The 22444-nt window shown below is 44.0% G+C and overlaps 1 protein-coding gene across 1 annotated transcript in view; it reads left to right on the forward strand.

The window, feature by feature from the left end:
• Papss1 (3'-phosphoadenosine 5'-phosphosulfate synthase 1) overlaps window positions 1–21451 on the forward strand; it is a 70415-nt gene extending 48964 nt beyond the window's left edge. The window contains exons 10-12 of the mRNA XM_051165453.1: window positions 4533–4801; window positions 8173–8402; window positions 20860–21451. Coding sequence (XP_051021410.1) covers window positions 4533–4801; window positions 8173–8402; window positions 20860–20998 — 638 coding nt within the window. The 3' untranslated portion in view covers window positions 20999–21451. The remainder of the gene's footprint in view (window positions 1–4532; window positions 4802–8172; window positions 8403–20859) is intronic.
• Window positions 21452–22444: the final 993 nt, after the last annotated feature.

The following is a 22444-nucleotide window of genomic DNA, read 5'->3' on the forward strand; positions in this document are numbered from 1 at the left end:
CATATAAGGAACTAGAGCCTCATTGGGGTTTTGTACTCATGGGAATTTTGGAATCAGTTCTCCCTATATTTCAGGGACTGGATTCTCTCCCCCCCCCCTTCACTCACTCATACACTTTTACATATGTTTTCCTTTATCTGTGTTGCTATAGCTGGAAACCATAAAGATACATATACGATATATAGACAGTTTTAATTCTAGTCCACATCATATAATCTATTTAGCTTTTCTCTATTATGTATTTAGGTCTTACTCTTATGATGAAAACCCTTGTCCATTTTCCTCTGTTTGGTGGCTTGTTTGCGCCATGCCTGTCTTATGGTTTCATTGCTATGAACAGACAACATGACCATGGCAACTCTTATAAAGGAAAACATTTAATTGGGGCTGGTGTACAGTTTCAGAGGTTTAGTCCATTATCATCATGGTGAGAAGCATGGCAGCGTGCAGGCAGACATGGTGCTGGAGGAGCCAAGAGTTCTACATTTCTATCTTGAAGGCAGCAGAAGGGGACTATATTCCACACTGGGTGCAGTTTGAGCATAGGAGACCTCAAAGCCCACCCCGACAGGGCTACAGTTTCTCCAGCAAGGATTCACCTACTCCAACAAGGCCATAACTCTTAGTAGTGCTACCCTCTATAGGCCAAGCATTCACACACAAGTCTTTGGGGGCCTACCTATTCAAACCACCACATTCCACTCCCTGGCCCCAAAGGCTTGTATCCATAACATAATACAAAACTTCAAAAGTACCCTATATGCTATCACAGTCTTAGCAGTGTTTAAAAGTGCAAAGTTCAAAGTCTTCTCTGAAATTCATGTAATCTCTTAACTGTAAAATCAAAATAAAAAAGCAGATCACATACGTCCAATATATTTATGGCATAGGAAATATATTACAGTTCCAAGACATAAGGAAGGGATCACAGTGAGGAAATACTGGACCAAAGCAAGACTGAAAACCAGCTGAGCAAACTCCAAACTCTGCCCCTCCATGTCTGATGTCAAAGTGCTCTTCAGATCTCCAACTCCTTTCAGCTTTGTTGACTGCAGAGCATTTCTTTCTCTTGGGCTGGCTCTGCTCCCTGTTAACAAGATACTTTGGCAGGTATCACATGGGTCTGGCTTCTCTAATATCTTGGGGTCTCCAAGGCAATCCAGGTTTCACTTTACAGCTTTACAAAGTGGTCTCCCTGGGCCTCTATGTAGAGACACACTTGCCACACATCTACCTCAGTGGCTTTCCTTACTCACAGAGGGAGATTCCATAACTCCTTTCACACAGTGGCCTATCTGGGCCTCCATGCAGTGACTCCCCTGCCACACGCCTGACCTCAGTGGCTTTCCTTAGTTGTGGGTGGTGATTTCATAAGCCTTTTCTTCTAACCTTGACTATAAAGCCAGAACCACATGACCGAAGCTGCCAAGTCCTGCTGTGTGTTGGGCTGGGAATATGGCCCCTCCCCCATGTTCAGTTTCCTCTTCACCAGCTCTCTGTTTTCCATGGGTTCCTTCACTGCCTATGCTTGAGTGTCCTGGAACTTGCCCTGTAGGCAAGGCTGGCCTTGAACTCAGAGATCTGCATGCCTCAGTCTCCTGAATGCTTGGATTAATGGCCTGAATCACCTCACTTGGACATAAGCTTTTCTTTAATTCCTTTTCACAAGATGGAAGCTTAACTGGATGGGATCTTGCCCTGAGGTCACCACTCCCATAATTCCATCCCATTTTTAATCTGTTTAACTCCTTGAACACAGGAATTAGCACCACTTCTTTGTGCCCCTTTAACTCTTGAACTATACATTTTGTATTTTTCCTTTCTAAACTTGCTATGTTTCATAAAAATGTTCTTTGTAAGAGTGAAACACCGCACAGAGTCTATATTAGGCTGTTTTGATATTTCATTTGCCAATGCAATTAATCTAAATCTCTCCACCTTAGTCTTAGGCAGATTCTTCAGGCAAGGGTGAAAAGCAGCCAGTCTTCACCAAAGTACCACAAGAACAATCTCTAGGCAACATACTAATATTCTTCTCCCTGTGAAACCTCTTGAGCCATGCCCCCACAGTTCAAACCATCCTCAGCACCACTGCCTTCCATCTTCCTACTAGGATGGTCCATTAAGTGGGGCTTAAAGCATTCCACTGCTTTCCTAACCCAAAGTCTCAAATCCACATTCCTCCAAACAAAAGCTTGGTCAGGTCTACCACAGCAATACCTCAGTTCCTCCCTGGTACCAACTTCTGTCTTAGTTAAGGTTTCATCACTGTGAAGAGACACCATGACCAAGGCAACTGTTATAAAGGAGAATATTTAATCAGGGCTGGTTTATAGTGAGGTTTAGTTCATTATCATCACAGTGGGAAGCACAGTAGCCTGCGGGCAGACATGGTGGTAGAAGAGCAGAGAGTTCTATATCTTGATCCGAAGGCAGCAAAAGTTGACTGTATTCCACACTGGCATTGAGTGAACATAGAGGACCTCAAAGCCCGCACCTCCATACTTCCTCCAACAAGGCCACACCTACCCCAGCAAGGCCACACCTACCCCAACAAGGCCACACCTCCTAATAGTGCTAATCCCCATTAGCCAAGCATTAAAACCCACAAGTCTAAGGGGACCATACCTATTCAGACCATCATAGTGTCCTTGTATGTGAAGTTGTCCAGTCAAACAAGCTGCCTGTAGCCTGTTGCCTCCAAGTACCAGCTAGTCTGTGTGTCCTTAAATGCTGAAGACTTACGGCAGGCTCCCAGTGTGGTAACTCAGACCAGTCTAAGAGTACACATCACTGTGTTTCAAAGGTGGTTGTGCATATGAAGCAGAGTAAGGAAAGAGAGAGAAGCCAGAAAACAACACTCAGTGGTGAGTGTGGGCTAGAGCCATGTTCAAGCAGTAAAGCCCTAATTTAAGAGGGGGTGTTTGTGCTCCTGTGTTGAGGTAGCCTTCAAAACTCTCTAGAAAGGCCAGAGTATAATTAAAGTAGGAAGTAAAACACGTTTCTTGATCTGAGGAGGAGAGTCCTGAAGTTCTATTTTATTGTCACTGAGATAATTAGGATCTTGTCTGTCTGTATGCAAATCAGGATTCCAAACAAATTGAAAGCATTAAAGCAGTGGTTTGTCCTGTACCCCTCCTCCACATGAAAGCAAAATGGTGTTGAGTGCTCACATAGCCTATCGAGACTTTTCTGTGCCTTGTATCTAATGTCATATCACCTATTTTCTGGGTTAAAAAAAAAAAAAGAGCCCTATTGATATTTGAAAGGTAATTTGAGAATGCCTAAGGATAATGATACTATCCCAAATATTGAATATTAAGGAATGTGACAAAATAAACCTCCCAAGTCCTAGTCATTTGTGACAGCTTCCTGCACTTCTGTCGTAGCACTAGAGGGGTCACAATTGAAAATAGATTGAAGATGATGTTCACTGTGAGAGGTGGGATGGAAGAGGCGGCTCAGCAGTTACACTGCTCTTGAAAATGACCTGTGTTTGGCTCCTAGCACCCATGTCAGGTGGCTCACAACTGCCTGGACCTCCAGCTCCAGGGAGACCCAACACCTCTGGTCTCTGAGGGTACCTGCACTCACATTCATGTACTCCTCCACAGACACATGTGAAAACTCATGATGGCAAGTGATAAAGTTAAAGCGTTTACTGTTTTTGATAAAAGTAAAATTAATAAGAATAAGAAAATTCTGAAGAGTCTCTGAGTCCAGTCATGATGGTGAGGTGAGGTGGCAGATGTTCAGGGAACAGGAAGCACAGAGTTCCCATGCCAGGGTTGTTTTTCTGTTCTGTAAAATTATTCTATATTCCAAAGAACCATGGCTTCTGATAGAGGTCCCCTGGTAGCAAGCATGGAGGAATGAGACCAGGATTGTAAGCAGACTGTGGCTACTCAATTCAGTTACTCTTGGAGCCTTCACCATTTGAGTAATAACAATGCTATTATTATCAAGAGAATTGTTGCTCCTACATTGCAATCCTAAGTCCAGATGTCATTATCAGATGACAACACAGTGGCTTTGTTCTCAATCAGAGTAATCTGCATGAATTTAGATAGTATGTAAAAAGTGAAGCCATACTATCTTCGGATTCTGTCTCTTTTTATAAAGCCCTTGAAAATGACCCGAGTTTGGTTACTAACTCAGGTGTTAGGATCTTTGGAGGATTTGTCGGTCTATTGGCACACTGACCACCGATTTGTAGTTGTTGTAAGCAGTTGAGTATTAGGACAGAAAGAAAGCCTGACAGTTACTGTCTTTTCGCCTGTACACTGGAGTAATTGCCCTGAGTCTGAGGCTTCTGTGTCACACATTCTCAGACAAGTAAGGGCTGTTAATACTGAAGAGTAGCAGCGTGTGTTGCCTGCCTTGGAATAAGCAGTCACCAGACCACAACTTTACCCATTTCTGATTTTGAGCTTGCTTGATTGTTACTTGTAGTCATCAGTCTGTAAAGAATGGCTTGTCCCATGTAGGGAGGGGACACTGGAAAGTCCTAACTCTGAAAATTCTCTTTTCAGATGCTGTCTTTGCATTTCAGTTGCGCAACCCAGTGCACAATGGGCATGCTCTGTTAATGCAGGACACTCACAAGCAGCTTCTAGAGAGGGGATACCGGCGCCCCGTCCTCCTCCTTCATCCTCTGGGTGGCTGGACGAAGGATGATGACGTCCCTTTGATGTGGCGTATGAAGCAGCATGCTGCGGTGCTGGAGGAGGGCATCTTGAATCCTGAAACGACAGTGGTGGCCATCTTCCCATCCCCTATGATGTACGCTGGGCCAACCGAGGTAGGCTGCTCTTAGGGTGTCGGCGCAGTGCTAAAGCCACTCTTTGTGACTACTGTAGCATTGCCAACTGACCTACTCACCATTCCCTGATGGCTAGGTGACTGCTGAATGGGGATGTCTGCTAGCTGCCACACCCTGTAGGCATCCCGGTGTTGGCAAGGTTGGGAGAAGTGACTTTGGTTCCTTTTGTGGTTCATGATCCTAGCAGCTAGGGCAGTGTAGCAGCACAAGGCTGTTTTGTATCTACCAGCCAAGGTCCAGACAGTTATGACAACGGCAATACTGCTCTTTTTGCGAAGTCCCAGAGCAGAGGACAGATGTAGCATGGTTTTTGCTTTTTCTAAATTTTTCAAGAGCTACAGGGACGTTAGGGTATCAACCAGCTGTTTCCCTGTAACAGATTCCTGGAGCAATTGTAAACAAAAAAGGTTCATTTGCCTCATGGTTTGAGCTCTTCAGTATGTAACTGGTTGGTCCCGTCACTTCTGGGCCTGTGGTAAAGTAGCACCTTGTGGTGGGAACGACTGGCAGAGAGCCTCCACAGTACTAGCATTAAAGGTGTGTTCCATCACGCCTAGCCCTCCTGGGTTTGGGTTCCTGGTTTTGTGAGGAGTAAGTAGTGTAACTGTAAATCATGTACTTCGCCGGCTGGCCATACCAATATATAAAAGTATGTATTATTAAAAAAAAAAAGTATGTATTATTGACTGCCTGAAAAAGAGTAATTACTTAGCTGCAGGCTCTCACCATCCCTATCTCAACTCCACATAAAGGCGCTGTCTGTGCCTCATAAGGGTGCTTTGTAAATTTGTGTATAAATCCTAGCACTGGGAATGTGGCCGAGAGCCTGGGTTGACTTACCGTTTGTAGGCTTCATGTCTGCAATGTCCTTGGTGTCTAACCGTATAATGCTACTAATAGAAAGAAAGTAGAAATAACATCTCTGAGTGTCTGCGTGTGACTCGCAAACTGCACTGATGCTCTGCGTGCATTATGTAACCCACAGATTTCACTCCCATCCTGCCAGTGAGGCTTCTGAAGGCCAGGGCGTGTGTGACTTAGCTGAGGTGTGTCAGAGAAAGCCAGAGCTGAAGAGTGGTGTCAAATTGTACTCAGAAACTATTGCAGTAGCAAAAAAAGGCCTCAGTATAGAACTGAGCTCAACTCCGAATAAAGCTTGCTCATTGGGGACTTATGGACAAGGTCAGTGGATGGAAGGTTACTACAAAGAGACATCAGGAGTAAGTGAGGAGTAAGGGAGGTTAACGGACCTAGGGCTGGCCAGGATAGACGGATGCTACCTTGTATGGCTAGAGGATCGAAGATTTGAGCAGGCATGGAATATGCAATGAGCAGATATTTTTGCTGAAGACCAAGGCTAGCAGGCTCCAGGGAAGCTGACCAGAGTTAGGTTCAGCTTTAAATCCAGCAAGACACACAGTTGATGCCCACCCGACTCCATGGCCTTTGTGCCTGTTTGGCCTGGCCCTTGGGCTTCATGCCCTTTGTACATGAGCTCACTGCTGCCAAAGGTCTCAAAGTAGCCCTGTCCCTAATGGTGGGTGAGTGGGAGGCTGAAGAAGTTAGGCTCTGTGCTGTATATTCAGCACTTGGTGTTCTAAGCACCTCGGAGCTGAGTCTACCCCCAGGTCTGAGTGTGGACAGTGACCGCAGACGTGTGGCTGAGTCAGGATGTTGCAGGTTCTGTTCCTGAGGAAGAGACAGTTTTTAACTTCTCAATCTTTGATGAATAAACTACGAGATCTAGCAATTGTGTTTTAAGTAACTAAATGTTTCAGTGTTTATGACCTGGAGTGATTTAAGCAGCTTATGAAAAACTACCCATCTTCTTGTTCTCTTCTTCCTCTCCCCACTTTCTTTTTGAGATAGGGTCTTGCTACATAGCACAGGATGCTCTGTAACTCACCGTGCAGCCAAGCTTGTGCAGTTCTCTTTCCTCTGCTTCCTGCATGCTGCCATGCCTGGCTCCACCAATCCTTTCTCTGTAGTGCCTAACTTATGTGCTTGGCGCATTTACAGCCTTTAAATGAAGGCTTTTATAATAGTAATAGTAATAATAATAACAATAACAACAACAATAGCAATAGTAATAATAATAATAAAGACTTTTATAATAATAATGATAACAACAACAACAATACAAACCTCTCATTTTTTTAGGTTTTCCAGTGACATCAGGAACAAGCTTGCCAATAACACATATTTGCCAAATTCTCATACTGAAAACACAAACAGCGATTCTCCTTTAATCCTCCTCTGGGTTATTTAGAAGGCATTGCTACCGGATTTGTTTCCTTAGCACAAATGCACTTCAGAACAATGAGCAGCTGTTAAGGCTGTGTGGTTATCAACAGGATGTTCCTTATTTTCCAGTCTATAAAGATTTAATGACTTGGTTCTGAAATCCCATCCTAGGAATGGAGTGGGAGCCATGCAGGCAAGAGTTGACTTTCTGATACCTAAAATGGTGCTGTGAGCGCACAGTTTTATCTGTATGAATAATTAGTTAACAAATCGAATCAGCTTTTCTCTTGGTATTTAATGATATCTTTCCTAAAGAATAATTTTGTGTGCTAAGATGTGTCAAAAAGAAGATGGATTTGAGAATATACAACTAACAACAGCCATACTCTGAGCATCTGAAGTCGTAATGAGGGTTACCATTCAGGGTTTTCCCTTGGGGAGGGGTGTGTGCAATGAATTGTTGGAGGTGGGGACTTCTCTGTCAGGAAAGTTATTCTCCAGTTGTTAAATGACTCCGTGTTAGAAACGGAGTCTATGGAAGTGAGAAGAGACATGTAAACAGGGGCAGTTGGAACACGCTGCTGTGTCGATTCCTGCTTTTCCTTAGTTAGGCCATGTTTCACACCAGTATCTGGCAGTCAGGATAGTATCCATTGGGACGTGAAGCTGCCCTATGACCCCTTCAGAAGGCCTCCACATTCCTGTTTCTGTCCAAGGCTCAGGCCGCATCCTGACTTCTCTCTAGCCTTGCAGATTGGAGTTTGACCTATGTGAATGGCTTCTTATGTGTATTTAAAATCTTACACATGGATATACGTGCATCCACACATCTTATAAGCAAATAATCCACAAATACATGCACATACATATTCAGGTCCATTTATGGTTTTGGTTTGGGGACCTGATTTTAACTCTAGCTTCCCAAGAAGATACATTAAATTTGTCAGAACTTGCTACTTTTGGGCAGTGATGATGTGAGACACAGAGAGAGGCGCAGCTCGGTGGGACAGCTGAACACAAACACACGTGCACTTATTATCCATTCGCCATTTCTCAGCACTCAGTTGTCAAAGCCTAGTTGTCTAATATGTAGACATCTGTCCTAGGTCCAGTGGCATTGCAGAGCGCGGATGGTGGCAGGAGCCAACTTTTATATTGTTGGACGAGACCCTGCTGGCATGCCTCATCCGGAGACAGGGAAGGACCTCTATGAGCCCACCCACGGTGCCAAAGTGCTGACGATGGCCCCCGGCCTGATCACCTTGGAAATAGTACCCTTCCGAGTTGCAGCTTACAACAAGAAGAAGAAGCGGATGGACTATTATGACTCCGAGCAGTAAGTTTCCCACCGCCCCACCCTACGGAAACTTTGTTGTCTGAGTTTTTTCTAGGGCTGAGCACGTTGTCTGGTCTTTACAACTTCTAATGGGATGCTTTGTTGGAGCCATCTCAGGAAAAGTCAAGTCAAGGAAGCTAGCGCTCATTAGCCTAGAGTTAGAAGTGGAAGTAAACATTGGGTCTAAGATGGATGTGACATCGCACATACTTTTCTCATCTAGCGCTTGGGAGGCAGAGGCAGGTGGCTCTCTATGAATTTGAGGCCAGCCTGGTCTACATAGTGAGTTCCAGGCCAAGCAAACAAACAAACAAGCAAGCTTCCAACCGCCCCCCCCCCCCCCGCCCCCCAAGCACACTGGATCTAGTTTCAGAGTTGGTGGTTTGGGGGATTTTGCTGTGTGGTCCTTAGGGGCAGTGTTTATATTTATATGTCTGTATGACTGCTACTAACTTCAGAATAAATGGTTGGAATTGCAGACCTGATTGCAGTGGCTGGTTGTCCCTAGTTTATCAGAAGGTTGAGGCAGGTGGATTACAAGTTTTAGAAAAGCCTGGGAAAGGTAGGAAGACCCTGCCTCAGAGTGAAAAGTAGAGTGGGCTGGGGATATAGTTTAATGATGGTTTCTTAACACACACAAGACTGTGTTTCTGTTTTTAGTATGGCCAGTATGCACATTCAAACATAGATACGTACATACACGCATAAATGCATACATGGTAGTATTAAATATGTGTCTATTTCTTTTGGACCGACAGACTTTATAATCATTTCTGAATGTGGATGGGTTCTGTGTACGCTTAAGGTGTCAGTATGAAGCTAAGTTACAGGATCTAGTCCTATCTTAGCTATGTGACCTGACTTCTAAGTCTTTTCTGCCCATGCTTCTCACCTCTGCACTGATGGCAGGGGACAAGGCACTTCCTTCCCAGGTCTTCTATAGCTCTTTTTATGATCTACAACACCAAGTTATTTTCTTAAGATAGAGTCTCACTATGTAGCCGCATCAGGCCTGGTACTGTGTAGTTCAGGCTTGCCTCAAACTCAGGATCCACCTGCCTCTACCTCCTGAGTGCCAGGATTAAAGGCGTGCACCATTGGCTAATATTTGTACATAATGTACATGTGAGTCATTTTGTTGATTTGCTCAGTTTACCTGCTTTTCAGTACAAATTACAATTCATACTCAACAAGTAAAAACAGGAAATTCGCATAGGATATAATCAGTTTTAATTTATGTTTTGCCAGTTTTAGCTCTAGTGACACCATTAACTGAAAGTTGACACTGGCCGAGACACATCCATTCTGAGCATTAGTGCCCCCTCTCCCATGGATTTTTACGTCAGTTTCATGTTTAGAAGCAGTGTGGGCCCTGACCCAGCATCTTCATTTAGTGTCACCCATTTGTTACAGAAGGGACAGGAAAGGAAAACGAAATCTTATGAAAAAATTAAAGCAGCATTGTCTTGTTTCTAAAAGGCATATAGATAGGCACACACTTGTAATCCCAGCACTTGGAAGGTAGAGGCAGGAGGGGCAGAGGATCAGGGTCATCCTTGCTATGTAGAGAACTAGAGACCTGTACCCTGGGGCACAGGAAACCTTGTCTCAAAAAATAAAAAATAAAGAAGAAGTAAATAAGGTAAAGAATTAGCATTTAAAAGTAAGTAGAAAGTGGGCCAGTGAAATGGCTCTGCAGGTAAAGTTGCTTGCTGCCAAGTATGTAGATCTGAATTCAGTTCCTGGGCCCCACATAATGAACAGAGAGAATGGACCTTTTCAAGTTGTCCTGTCACCTCCACAAGTGTGCCATGGAATGAGTGTACCCATACACAGTCACACATGAAATGAATGTAATGAAAAAAAAAAATCAGTTCAAGGGATGTAAAGCTTATTTTCTTTTAGTTAAGTAAATTATTTGGGTTAAAAGCTGTCTGTGCCTGGCATGGTGGCATGTACTTGTAATCCCAGCTTTAGGGAGCCAGACACAGACAGATAGATCCCTTGTGTTCCCCGATCAGCTCATCCCTTTTTAGTCAATCTGTCCCAGGCCGGCATGAGTCCTCATCTCGATAAACAAGGTACATGCTCCTGAGGAATGACATATGAACCTGACCTCTGGCCTCTACAGCCATGTGCACTTTCACATACATCTGCACACATAGCTGTATTCACAGGAGCTCTCCCCCCCAACACACGCGTACGCATACACACATACTCACACACACAGATGTGTGCACATGAAGAAAACCAAGCAAAATAAAAAACGCCGTTTCTTTTCCAGCTCGTGGGCGATGTGTTCTGTCCCTCTGGTCCCTCTGCATGGTCACTGCTTTAATCACACACTGGACCCTAGACCCCATCTGTGTGCAGTTGATTGATGTGCTGCTAAGGCCTCTGATAACTTTGATGTTTGGCTGAATCTATGCAGTACTGCTTGCTTTAACTCTCTCTTTTAATCATTTAAAAGCTAAATAGTTACATCAGTTCTCATAAGATTTTCCAGAGATGAATTCTGTATTAGTTGCTTGAGTGGCTCATTTCCTTGGAATTTTTTCGAGTTACCAAATCTTAATAAGTTGTAACTTGGGAAGCTTTATGAATGCCTTAGTTTCTTTAATTTTCTGTGTTTGTGCTCAAATATAATTATGTTGATGGGAATACGTTGGAAAGTGATTAAAATTTTGTGAAAAGGCGATCGCCTTTGATGTATTGAGAAAACAGTTATTAATTATGCACACATGAGCTTGTCCATGTTTGATTAGTGGATATTACTCAACGGCAGCTTTTATGTAATTAATGATTTTTAGCTTTTGGTGTGATTGAATACTAGTGTAAGACAAGGCTGAGGGAGGGAAATTTCCTGAAGGTTTCAGGCAGGATAATTATTGATAAGAATTACAATAAAAAGTCATGTGTTTATGTTTAGGAAGCCAAGAAAACTGTGTTTGCTTTGGAAGTGACTCAGGGCGATTGAGCTACAGGATTGCAGCACTGTCATAGATATTACCAACGATTAGAGTAGCATCTCTTGCATCTTATTTTCTTTATTTCTCTTTTAAAGAGTAAATATTTGTATTCAGGTAGACCAATGCAAAATTATTTAGATTATAGGAGAGTACATGCATGGAAAGTGCCCAAGGAGTTGAGCAAAGGAAGCAATTGAAGGGGAAATGTTCTTGGTCCAGCATCATTACACCTTAACAGGTTTCTTTCCTGTTTTTAATGGTAGAGTGTACTTTAACTGGTGGACTGTTAGGGAGAGGGGAGACACATGGCCTTAAAGGTGCCTCTATTACCACCGAGAAGACGCCCCCCTACACCCACAAGACAGTTTGGTTTTGGAAATGATGTCTGTCTGTCCACGTCCTCAAGGTGGTTTCAGACGTTTTTCCTTTTGTGTACTTTCACTGGCAAGCCCACCTAGTGTAATTGTTTCTGGGCTAAGACTCTTAAACCTGTATGTCAGGGTTCTTCTGTTGTTAACTATCAGTTTTATATTGCTAAAATAATAAATTTTTATACAAAACAATATATGTAGCTTCTTAGGTCAGAAAAGCAGGTTGCTTTGTCCTCTGGCCAGGCCAGGTCTCCTGGTGATCCTCGCCAGCAGAATTCATTTCTTTGTAGATGTAGGATTAGGTTTCCTGTCTGCTAGCTATTGCCTGACATTGCACCTGCGCCTAGAAGCTACTTTAAGCCCTCCCCTGCAGCTTCACCATCTCAGCATGCAGCCTTTCTGTTCTGTTTGTTACACAGGACATAGTGCCTCAGATCTCTCTCACGCACACCCTTTGTTTTGCTCCTAGCTGGGAAAATTCTTACATGATTAAATTTACCTGGGACATTTTATGGTCAACTGACTAGCAATTTGTGGTATTCCTATAGTATGTTACAGCATTCTGTGACAGTGACATCATGGGGCAGAGGTCATCAGGACCATCTTTAAAGTCTTCCTACCTCACCAGTGTGAGTTTGTTCCTCCATTTCTTGATATAAACTGTGATACCCAGAATCAGAATTACCCCTCTAAGGTATCCAAAATCCTAAATTTTGTTAGCTACTCATTTTTCCCAGCTGTGCTGTCTACTGTTAACTGTTAACGTGACAGGATCACTGGGAAGCATGCTTCTGGGGGATGCCTGCTTTTGCATGAACTGAGGTGGCAAGACCTGCACATTGTGGGTGACATGATTCCTGGGGGGGTGGGGGTGGGAATATAGAACTGTGTAAGTAGAAAAAGTGAGCTGAGAAGCAGCAAGCATTAACCTTTATTTCCAAACTGTCTTAGTTAGGGTTTCTGTTGCTGTGACAAAAAATTGCTACCAAAAAAACAAGTTGGGGAGGAAAGGGTTTCTTTGGCTTATATTTCCATGTCACCATTCATCTTCAAAGGAAGTCAGGGCAGGAACTCAAACAGGTCAGGAACCTAGAGGCAGGGCCTGATACGGAAGCCACAAAGGGGGTACTGCTTACTGGCTTGCTCACCATGGCTTGGTCAGCCTGATTCCTTATAGACCCAGGACCGCCAGCCAAGGGAAGGTACTGCCCACAGTGCTGCCCTCCTTCCCCATCAATTACTGATTTAAAAAATGCCTTACAGGCTTGACTACAGTATGATCTTATGAAGGCAGATTCTGAGTTGACTTTAGCTTGTGTCAAGCCCAGCCTACTGCCTGTGTGTGGAGGCTGCCTTGCCTTCCCTTGTCTGATGGACTATACCTTGAATTATGAGCCAAAATGAACCCTTCCCCCTTAAGTCGCATTGGTCAGGATCTTTTATGATAGTGACAGGAAAAGAAACTGAGGCACCGTTGCATAGAACATTGAGGTCCTTTTTGTATTACTTTGCTCTTCACTTTCCAATCTTGTCTTGACAGTTGAAGTAGTTTGAATGCTGCACAGACCTTGCTATACATAAGCCATCCATTTGAATACTGAGAGCTATCTTTTTCAGTGTTGCTTGAAGCACCTTGTGTTTATTGTCGGTAATATTTTTTCCCTGTTAAGTTGGGTTGTAGCTTTGTGAGTTTATCTGTTACCAGGATCTCACACTTGCTCCCTTCCCCCATGCCTTCACAGTCTTTGTGGTCTTCGTAAAAGGACTTAAGATGAGACGCACAGAGTATAGGATGGAGGGCAGGTAGAGTTGGTGACAGAATACTATAAGGCACTCTCCAGGGTGAGTGGACAAGGTCCAGAGGTGACTGTGTTGGCCTATGTGCTCAGGTAGGTTTTCTATAGTCTCTTACAGTTTCTTGAACAGATAGCTCTCTTAGGGGCATTTTCCTGTTCAGGTGATTGACAGGCCCAGTATGCCTTTTTCTATTATTATTATTATTATTTTTTTTTTACACAGAAAACGTCCTGCTAGACAGTAATGTTATAATCTCCCTGGTAGTTCAAAAAAAATTATGTCTCTTCACAGAAGCAGATGCAGCTAAGTTCCTATTCTATTGACCAAAAATCATGTGACAGTACAGATTAAAAGTTAAAAAGCTAAGGACCTAGTATGGGGACAGGCTTTGATGTGGGGTTAGGCCTCAGGCACTCTGGAAGTCCAGCATTTCGCAGCAGCTTGGCCTTAGTGTAGCTCTGGGATCTGAATGTCTGGGAGGGCGTTTTAAAGATTTTATGAACTCAGGTGCTGGCTGGGATATGATTGAGTAATAGAGCACTTGGGTGCCATTGGTAACACCCTGACTTCAGTCCACAGTATTGTAAAAATAATTAAAATGCCAGTTTAAAAAAGTGTAATGCTAGGTGGGAAACCTAAGTTAAGAAATTTAGATTCAAGTGGGGCATAGTGGTGTGTGTCTTTGATCCTAGCACTCCAGAGGCAGAGGCTGGTGGATCTCTGTGAATCTGAGGCCACTCTCGTCTACATAGTGAGTTCCAGGATAGCCAGGGCTACATGGTGAGACCCTGTCTCAACATCCACCCCCCCACAAAGGAAATTTAGATTCAAGATAATTAAACTTAAAAATCTGTGTGTCTTTGTGTGTGTGTATGTGTGTGTGTATCTGTCTGTCAGTCTATCTTTGTGTCTGTGTGTCTGTCTGTATAACTGGCTGTGGTATGAGTGGAGGTGCACACATCTGCTGGTACACAAGTAGAGGTCACAGGACAGCCGCAGCCATCACATAGTCCTGGCCTCCCAACCTTGTTTGAGACAGGCTCTGTTGCTGCTCTGGTTGGCACTGCATTGCTGGGCCAGCTGCCTCAGAGCTCCCAGGGACTATCCTGTTTGGTTCCCGTCTTGCCACAGGAGCACTGGAATTCCAGATGTGGTCTTCCATTGTCTGGCTTACGTGGGATCTAGGAGTTCAAAATGAGGTCCTCACACTTGTGCGCCAAACACTTTACCCACTGAGCCACTTTCCTAGCCCCCTGATTAAATCTTTCATGTATTTCATTTAGCCTTTCATTAGAAAATAATAAGAAAAATAATAAACAAAATTGTCATATATGATGCTATCCAGTGTGTTTTAGTCTCTGGGAAGAAATAAATAGCTGTTAATCAGGATTTGGAAAGATCATTTTAAGTCATAGTCCTAAGCATTCTCAGTGTTTTGATGTGTTATAAATGACCTGCTTTCAAGTTGGATGAAACATTAATTAGAATAAAAATAATTAGGTCCATTTACAAGCCACCACCATTAGTTTCAAGGGAGAAATTCCCTTTTGTTCTTCTGGATTGCTTATCATCTAGTGCGCATCCTGAAAATGCTGGTGATTGGATGTGAGATTTTAAACGATGTACGTGGGGGCCATGTGCTGACTCCATTCTTGTCCGACTGAATAGCTGATCCTGGTAGCTCTGAAGGCCACATGTGTGGACTGAGGGACAGCATATGGCTATAAAGATTTACCGCCGTCAGCAAGTGGCCAGAAGTCATCGTGCCTTGAGCCCTTCAAGCTGCTGGCCACATGTGGTTAGTGCGTTCGTGGTCCCATGTAGGCTCCTAGCTCACTCTACCCTCCCTGATGTCCCAACCCTTCCTCTTTGTTTTTTAAGAGCTAGCATTCTGTCTGTCTGCTGCAGATTATAAAGAATCTGTAGCCCAGTGGCTTTGAAAAGAAAAAAAAAGAAAAAAAAAAAAGGCAAACGTACTTGGGGTTTTTTCCCCCCAGGTTGCCACAGAGGATTAGCTCGCCAGTGTTATGAAATGACCCAAATTAAAACTGCTCTGTAGTGAAAGCGAAGGGACTTCTCTGTTTCTGGCAGATTCCTCATTACTCATAGGTAATGCTTTAGAGCTAACTTTAGATCATCCTAGAAACGGCTCAGATTCTATTATTTGGGATTATTTTTGTAAAGCCATCCCATTGTGAAACTGTAATTTAATTACAGACAGTGACCTTTGGGTCAAGTCTCTAAACCTGGCCTCCGATAAAAAGCAAAAATCCTTACGTAACAGAGATAGATATGCAGGGATGAGGCCAGGGCAGTGAGCTATCCATACACTACCATGTGGAAGCAGGAACTCCCATCTCATCAGATGAAGAGATGCCTGCGGCATGCAGGGCAGATGGTGTGAAATGGCCTCACGAAGAGGTGCCCAGGGACCTTGGCTTAGAAATGCAATTTCAAAAGGAATGCAAGCAAGTCTGGATTTTAGACAGGGTAGCATTCTGGGAGGAAGGGAGGACTTTAATTTGTCTGGCTTTTTCCCTTTAATCACAAAGTTCAAGAAGTCTTCCAGGAGCGGCTTGCTCACTTACTTATTACCACCAAGGACCAGCAGTTCTTACGTATGCCTTGAGCTCTCATCCCTGGAAGTCAAAACCCAGCTTTTCACTAGCAGAAGCTGCAGAGCCAGCGTGTCCTCAGGGAAGTTTCTTCAGGGAGCTGTAAGCGCTGCTCCCAGGGAATGGAGACAGTGCTTCGCTGGCTGGCAGATTCTCAGCTACACTACCGTTTTCCTTCAGGCCGTGGTGAGCTGGCTTAGGGACCACCGCAAGGTAGTCTCTGGCCTGAAGATGCCCCAGCTGACTGTGCTGACACACAGGTGCTGGTGGCCCTCAGAAGGCAGCTTGGCACCATCATTTTCCAGCTCACTGTCATCGCTCTTCTCCATCTCCTGCGCTTCATTCCTGCCCCTCCCCTCCATGCTAAGCCTTGTCCTGAGACATCTACCCCACTCTCTCCATCTTCTTTGCTCCCCTCTTCTCTCGCCTTTTTCTGGACATTTATTTTCTTCTGCCTGGATACTTGCTCAGAAGTCCCACTCTCCTTTAGAACCAATCATGCCTTCACCCCATGCGTGCCATTTCTGTGGCATGCCTCTCGCCTTCCACATCATGGGTTATTTCTTCTACTAAAGAAACTTGAGACTCTGATTTGTGTGCGTGGGTTTTGGTGGTTGCTTTGCTCTGGGTCCCTCGTGGCTTTCAAGTTTTAAGAGTCCTCATCTCTGGCTGCCATCTTGGTTTTCTCCCTAATCCTCTGGCAAGTGCGGTTTCCTTACTGCTGAGTCATCCTTCATTTGAGAGCTTCTTTTCTGAAATTCATTTTTCATCTCAGTGTTACAAGTATACAAATTATGTTGCCAATATTTTTTTCAATTTACATATGAAAGGCAAGGATAAACTTTATATATTAACCGTAGTACCCAACCCATTTAGAGACCAATAGTGTAAGGTCAAGTTGCCATTTTTTAAAATTTATTTTTAAGTTTTTATTTATGGGTATCAGTGTTTTGCCTTCATGGCGGTCTGTGCACCACATGTCTGGTGCCCACAGAGGCCAGAAGAGGGTGTCAGATTCCCTGGGAGCTAGTGTTTCACACAGTTATGGTTGTGAGCCACCGTGTGGGTGCTGGAAATTGAACCTGGGTTCCCTGCAAGGGCAGCCAGTGCTCTTACCACTGAGCAACTCTCTAGCCTCCCAGGTTTTCTTTTCTTCTAAGTCATTGCATACAAAGGAGTGGGAGATAAACCCCACATTTAAGCTCCTAGGTGTTTTGTTTTGAGGCAGCATTTAGCTAGTGCTCTCAGGCCATCTTTGATCATATTCTGTAGTCATTTAAAACATTCTCTACCTAAGAAGGTGTGGGGCCTTAAAATATTAGATCCCGTGTGTGTGTGTGTGTGGTGTGTGTGTGTGGTATGTATGTATGTCTGTGGTGTGTGTGTGTGTGTGTGTGGTGTATGTCTGTGTGTATGTGGTGTGTGGTGTATATGTGTGTAGTGTATGTCTGTGGTGTGTGTGTGTGTGTGTGTATGTATGTGGTGTGCTGTCTATCTGTGTAGTAGTGCCAGAGAAGCAGAAGAGCACACAGGACTTTGGAAGCACAGGCCAAGGCTGTGCCTTCTGCTAATGGTTAGAAATGGACTGTAAAGCATCAACACTGGTCTTTCTGGCATTGTGTATGTGAGCCAGGCTGCTTGTATTTGCATCCTATGTATAAAGCATTCTAGCCCCAAGCCCAGACATGTTCCAGTGGGGAGTGGAGCACTCAGTGTCACCATGTGGAATCGGTTGTCTCGCTGATTTAAGAGGTAGAAGTAGGCCTGGGACCAAGGGTCAGGCTGTCGTGGTGAAGAGCAGAGGTAGTCCCGCCAGGTGCAGTTGCTGCTTAGAGGCTCATGGTAAGAATACTGTGACCAAGACCCCCGTCTCTGGGAGCAGTCTGGCCATTGAACACACATCAGAGTAGCAGAGACCACATGTACGGTGTGATCAGAAGAAGGGCTGTCTTTTTTGCTTGGAGACCATTTCCAGTAGAGGAAGAACTTAGAGCTACTTGCATGTGGCAAAGACCAAGTGACTGAGACTAACAACATGGCCTACCAGGTGCCCCTCCAGCCTCCCCCCTCTGCAGGTGCCCCTCCAGCCTCCCTCCTCTGCAGGTCCCCCTCCAGCCTTCCCCCTCTGCAGGTCCCCCTTCAGCCTCCCTCCTCTGCAGGTCCCCCTCCAGCCTCCCTCCTCTGCAGGTCCTTCTCCAGCCTCCCCCCTCTGCAGGTCCCCCTCCAGCCTCCCCCCTCTGCAGGTCCCCCTCCAGCCTCCCTCCTTTGCAGGTCCCTCTCCAACCTCCCCCCTCTGCAGGTCCCCTTCCAGCCTCCTCCCCACCTCCCACAGCAGAGGCAAGCAAGGTCTGAAGGAAGTGAGATGTGAAGGGGTTATGAAGACATCACTGTGAAGGGCCCTCCACGTAAGTAATCCAGATGTAGATGAAAAGACTATGTGAATGTAGCTCAAATACATGCTAACAATCGTAAATCTTAGGGCAACAAGTGTTCTGTGTTGAACTAGCCAGACTTCCTGCACATGCTCGCCGCCTTTTCTTAGCTTCATATTGCAGGGTGTTTACTGAGCCCCTCCAGGGTAAGATAATAAACACTTGGTCTCTAGTCAGTAAACATTTATTGTCTGTGCTCCGTGTCCCTGGCACTGTCCTGAGGGTCTCTTTCTGGCTCTTGTCTGTCATGAAGGGCTGGGAAGGGGTGGGGTGGGCAGTGGCTGTCATGGCCATTGTGGGGACAGAGTGTTATAGCAGCGCCCTAGCGATCAGCTTCTTGGAGAATATGTCCCAGTAATTGAGGCTTCCGGCTAATTTAAAGTTACAGTACTTGAAATAATTTTAAATAGCTTTAGAAATTTTAACAGTAAGCTTTTATTTATTCACTATAGGAATGATTAGTGATTATTTATTATGTGACTGTTGTAGCCATGCCTGGTCTTGAACTTGTGGCAATCCTCCAGCATCAGGCTCCAGAGTGCTGGCATAAATGAGCAGCTACTTTTTATCTCATGGACAGATCATGTTTTATTTTGTCACTAGAAACTTTCTTACTAATAGTAATTTTGTATGATATTTGATTTTAATAATATTGATGGCATTTGATAACACATAGGAAGCCAAGTGAACATAGCATAAAATACCCGAAATGTCATTTCAGATAAATTACTAAGTCTGTTGCCTCACATTCTCCTTCCTTCCTTTCTCCGTATTTTGACAGAATTTCTGTATCTGTCTGAATTTGGGCCACTATGACAAATTTCCCTAGTCTGCGTGGCTTAAATGACAATTATTTCTCATAGGTGGGAAGTCCAGGATGAAAGTGCGGAAGATGAGGGCTTGAGGGCCCTGAGCTGTTTGCAGGCAGCTAGCCATCTTCTTGCTACTTTGAAGGACTGGGGGGGATCCCGAGTCTCTTTGTTTAGAAATGGTTTAGTCCCATCATGGGATCTTGCTCACATGCCCTCATCTAACTTTTGTCATCTCCCAAGAGCTCCATCGTTTAGCACCATGTCATTGGAAATCAGGCCTTCAGTGTGAACTTGGGGAACACACACCTTCAGTTCATAGTGTGTGATGTCCTAATCACTTCACTTATAACTGGTAATTACATCTTGAATATGTTTTCCGATGCTTGCTGTGATATTCTAATCAGGGCAGTACTTTCTTTAGGAGGTACTAATGGAAGATACCTGGATTCTTTCTGGGTATAACCAGCTTTCTAAGTTGAAGGAGGTGTGTTTTGTAGCTATAGATACTCTGTGCTTATGGTCTAAAGGCTGTCAATGTGGTTTTGTATATTTAAAAGACAAGGAAGCCTATTTTCCCTTTGGTACCTTATCTAAGGGACAGTGTTGATAGTTACTGTGTATGTTGTACCATGTCCCAGAGGCATTTACGTTTCCAAATTAAAGCTTTTAAAATGTTTTATCTGTGCTAGGCAGACTCGACTTGATGATGTTTCTTACGAATAAATAATAAATGAATCCAGGACTGAAGAGATGGATCAGTGGTTAAGAGCACTTGCTGCTCTTGCAGAGACCTGAGTGTGTTTCCCAGCACCCTGGTTCAAAGAGATGCAGTGCTTTCTTCTGGTCTTGGCAGGCACAGCATATCTGTGGTGCATGTAGATAAACTCAGGTATATCTACACATTCAGTACATAAATGTTAGCAGCGATGCCCTGTGACCTTGCAGTGCCAACTCCCTGAACCTGAGCAGTGATGACCTGGGCTGAATAGTCCTCAGAGAAAGAGGAGAGAAGGATGGGTGAGGAGGCTGAGTGTAATGGCAGCTCCTATCGGGACCATTGTGTCATTGCAATAGTATGCTGTACTAGGGGGCTGAGTGTTATGGCAGCACCTGTCAGGACCATTACGTCACTAATAGTATGCTTTATAGGCAGCATATCCTTGGGATGGATGGGGTACTGAGGACACAAAATCTCTGTTTTTTTTTTTTTTTAATTTATTTTATAAACTTTGTAAAGCACTAATTGATCTCACTAATAATTTCACTTGATTCTTTGTTCTAGCTCTAAGACTGAGGAATGCTCAGCTGGGAAGTGGTTTAGCTCAGTGGCAAACTAGACATCATAGTGATTTTTTTTCTTATTAGTCTATAACCTAACATGAACCAAAGGAACAAATGCCCCCTAAAAATCTTGCAGTAACTTTGTAAAACGGCGAAGTGACTGAGCTTTTTCTCTCCTAGCCATGAAGACTTCGAATTCATTTCAGGAACAAGGATGCGCAAACTAGCACGTGAAGGTCAGAAGCCTCCTGAGGGCTTCATGGCTCCCAAGGCCTGGACTGTGCTTGTGGAATACTACAAGTCCTTAGAGAAAGCGTAACCTGCTGAGCTGGCGTGCTCTGCCTAGGACGCATGGCTGAGTAACAGAGGGGACCACGCAGTCACTGACAGCATTTCTCTGTGGTTGTGTCTGTCTGGGCACACTTTCTAAAAACAGGCCATTTTCCCCATGTACCTCAGTTTTGGTTGGCCTTGATTTCTGCTTTGAACTAATGTAACACCACTCTGCTTTTAATGTATCTTTTCCACTTATTGTTAATATTCTTATAATACGATTTTAAAAATCTTGCCTTTTTATATTGTATTTATGCTTCTCTTACAAGTTTCCAAGCTGATTTATTAGTTATAACCAGTAATACACACATCATACAGCTTTTCCTTCTTTAAGACAGAGGGAAAAAAATTACTGAACAAATAAAGTTGTCTAGGTCTTGTGTGAGGAATTTTACAAATTTTACAAACAATCTGTAGCAATTAGGTTGGGTTTTTTTTTTTTTTTTAAACATTAAAAATGTAAACTGCTCCCTCTCTCGCTTGCAACCCTTGAAATCTGTGTTAAGTGCTGGATGAATGCCTCAATTCAATAAAATTAATTTTTTTGGCTTCTTATTTATGTTTTATGTACATATGCTCTTTAGTTGTGAAAAATTCCTGGCAGAGGAGGACTATAAAAGCATCTTTAATTTCTGGGGTTTGGTACCTAGCTCCTAACCCTGTGATGTTTGCTGAAGTTGTGCATAGCAGGGACCTGTGCTCCCTAAGTGTAGGTGGGAAAATCGTAAAGAATTCCCAGTCCATCTGAAATCTCAGTTTTGCAACATCTGTCTCTAATGTTCTTAAACACCAGGATTGGGATGATGACAAATGCCACTGCTTTGACAGCTGTAGCCACGGTGTAAGTCACAGGTAAGTCATGAGGGCTTGCTCCTGCTTTCCGCTCTTCTGTCCTCAGGGGCAGACGTGTGCTTTGCTGACCTTGATTGTTCAGGTTGTGGTTGTGAGGCAGACTAGAAGGATGGGGAAAATGTTGGGAACATGAAAAGAAAAGGCCTTCACCCAGGAATCTGAGTGGCGCCTCTCGCCAACAGAAAACCAGGAATGCAGCATAAGGGGCAGCTGCTGGAGACGCGTCCCCTTCCAGCTGCGAACCTGCAGGTGTCTAAGAACTTTACAAACAAACCAGCTTCTAGGGAAAGGACATGTACCAAACCTCTCGCCCAAACCTAGCGCTTTCTGGTTTCACCTTATAAGATTATAGCTATCAAAGACACCTTTAGAGCCACCTCTCACTAATCAAAAGAAAAAATGAGGGGGTTCAGTGGCCTTTTGAGATTTAATTTGAGAGCCACCAACATGGCCTAGCTGGCTTATGTTAAGATAATTAACAGTGCTTGTCCTTTGAGGGGCTCATACTTACACTTTGGTATGTCCCTCTGAACTTGAAGAATATCACACCCTTTGTGTATCTATGACAGCGAGAGATTTC

The sequence above is a fragment of the Acomys russatus genome, chromosome 23 (genome assembly GCF_903995435.1).
Source record: "Acomys russatus chromosome 23, mAcoRus1.1, whole genome shotgun sequence".
Lineage (NCBI taxonomy): Eukaryota > Metazoa > Chordata > Mammalia > Rodentia > Muridae > Acomys > Acomys russatus.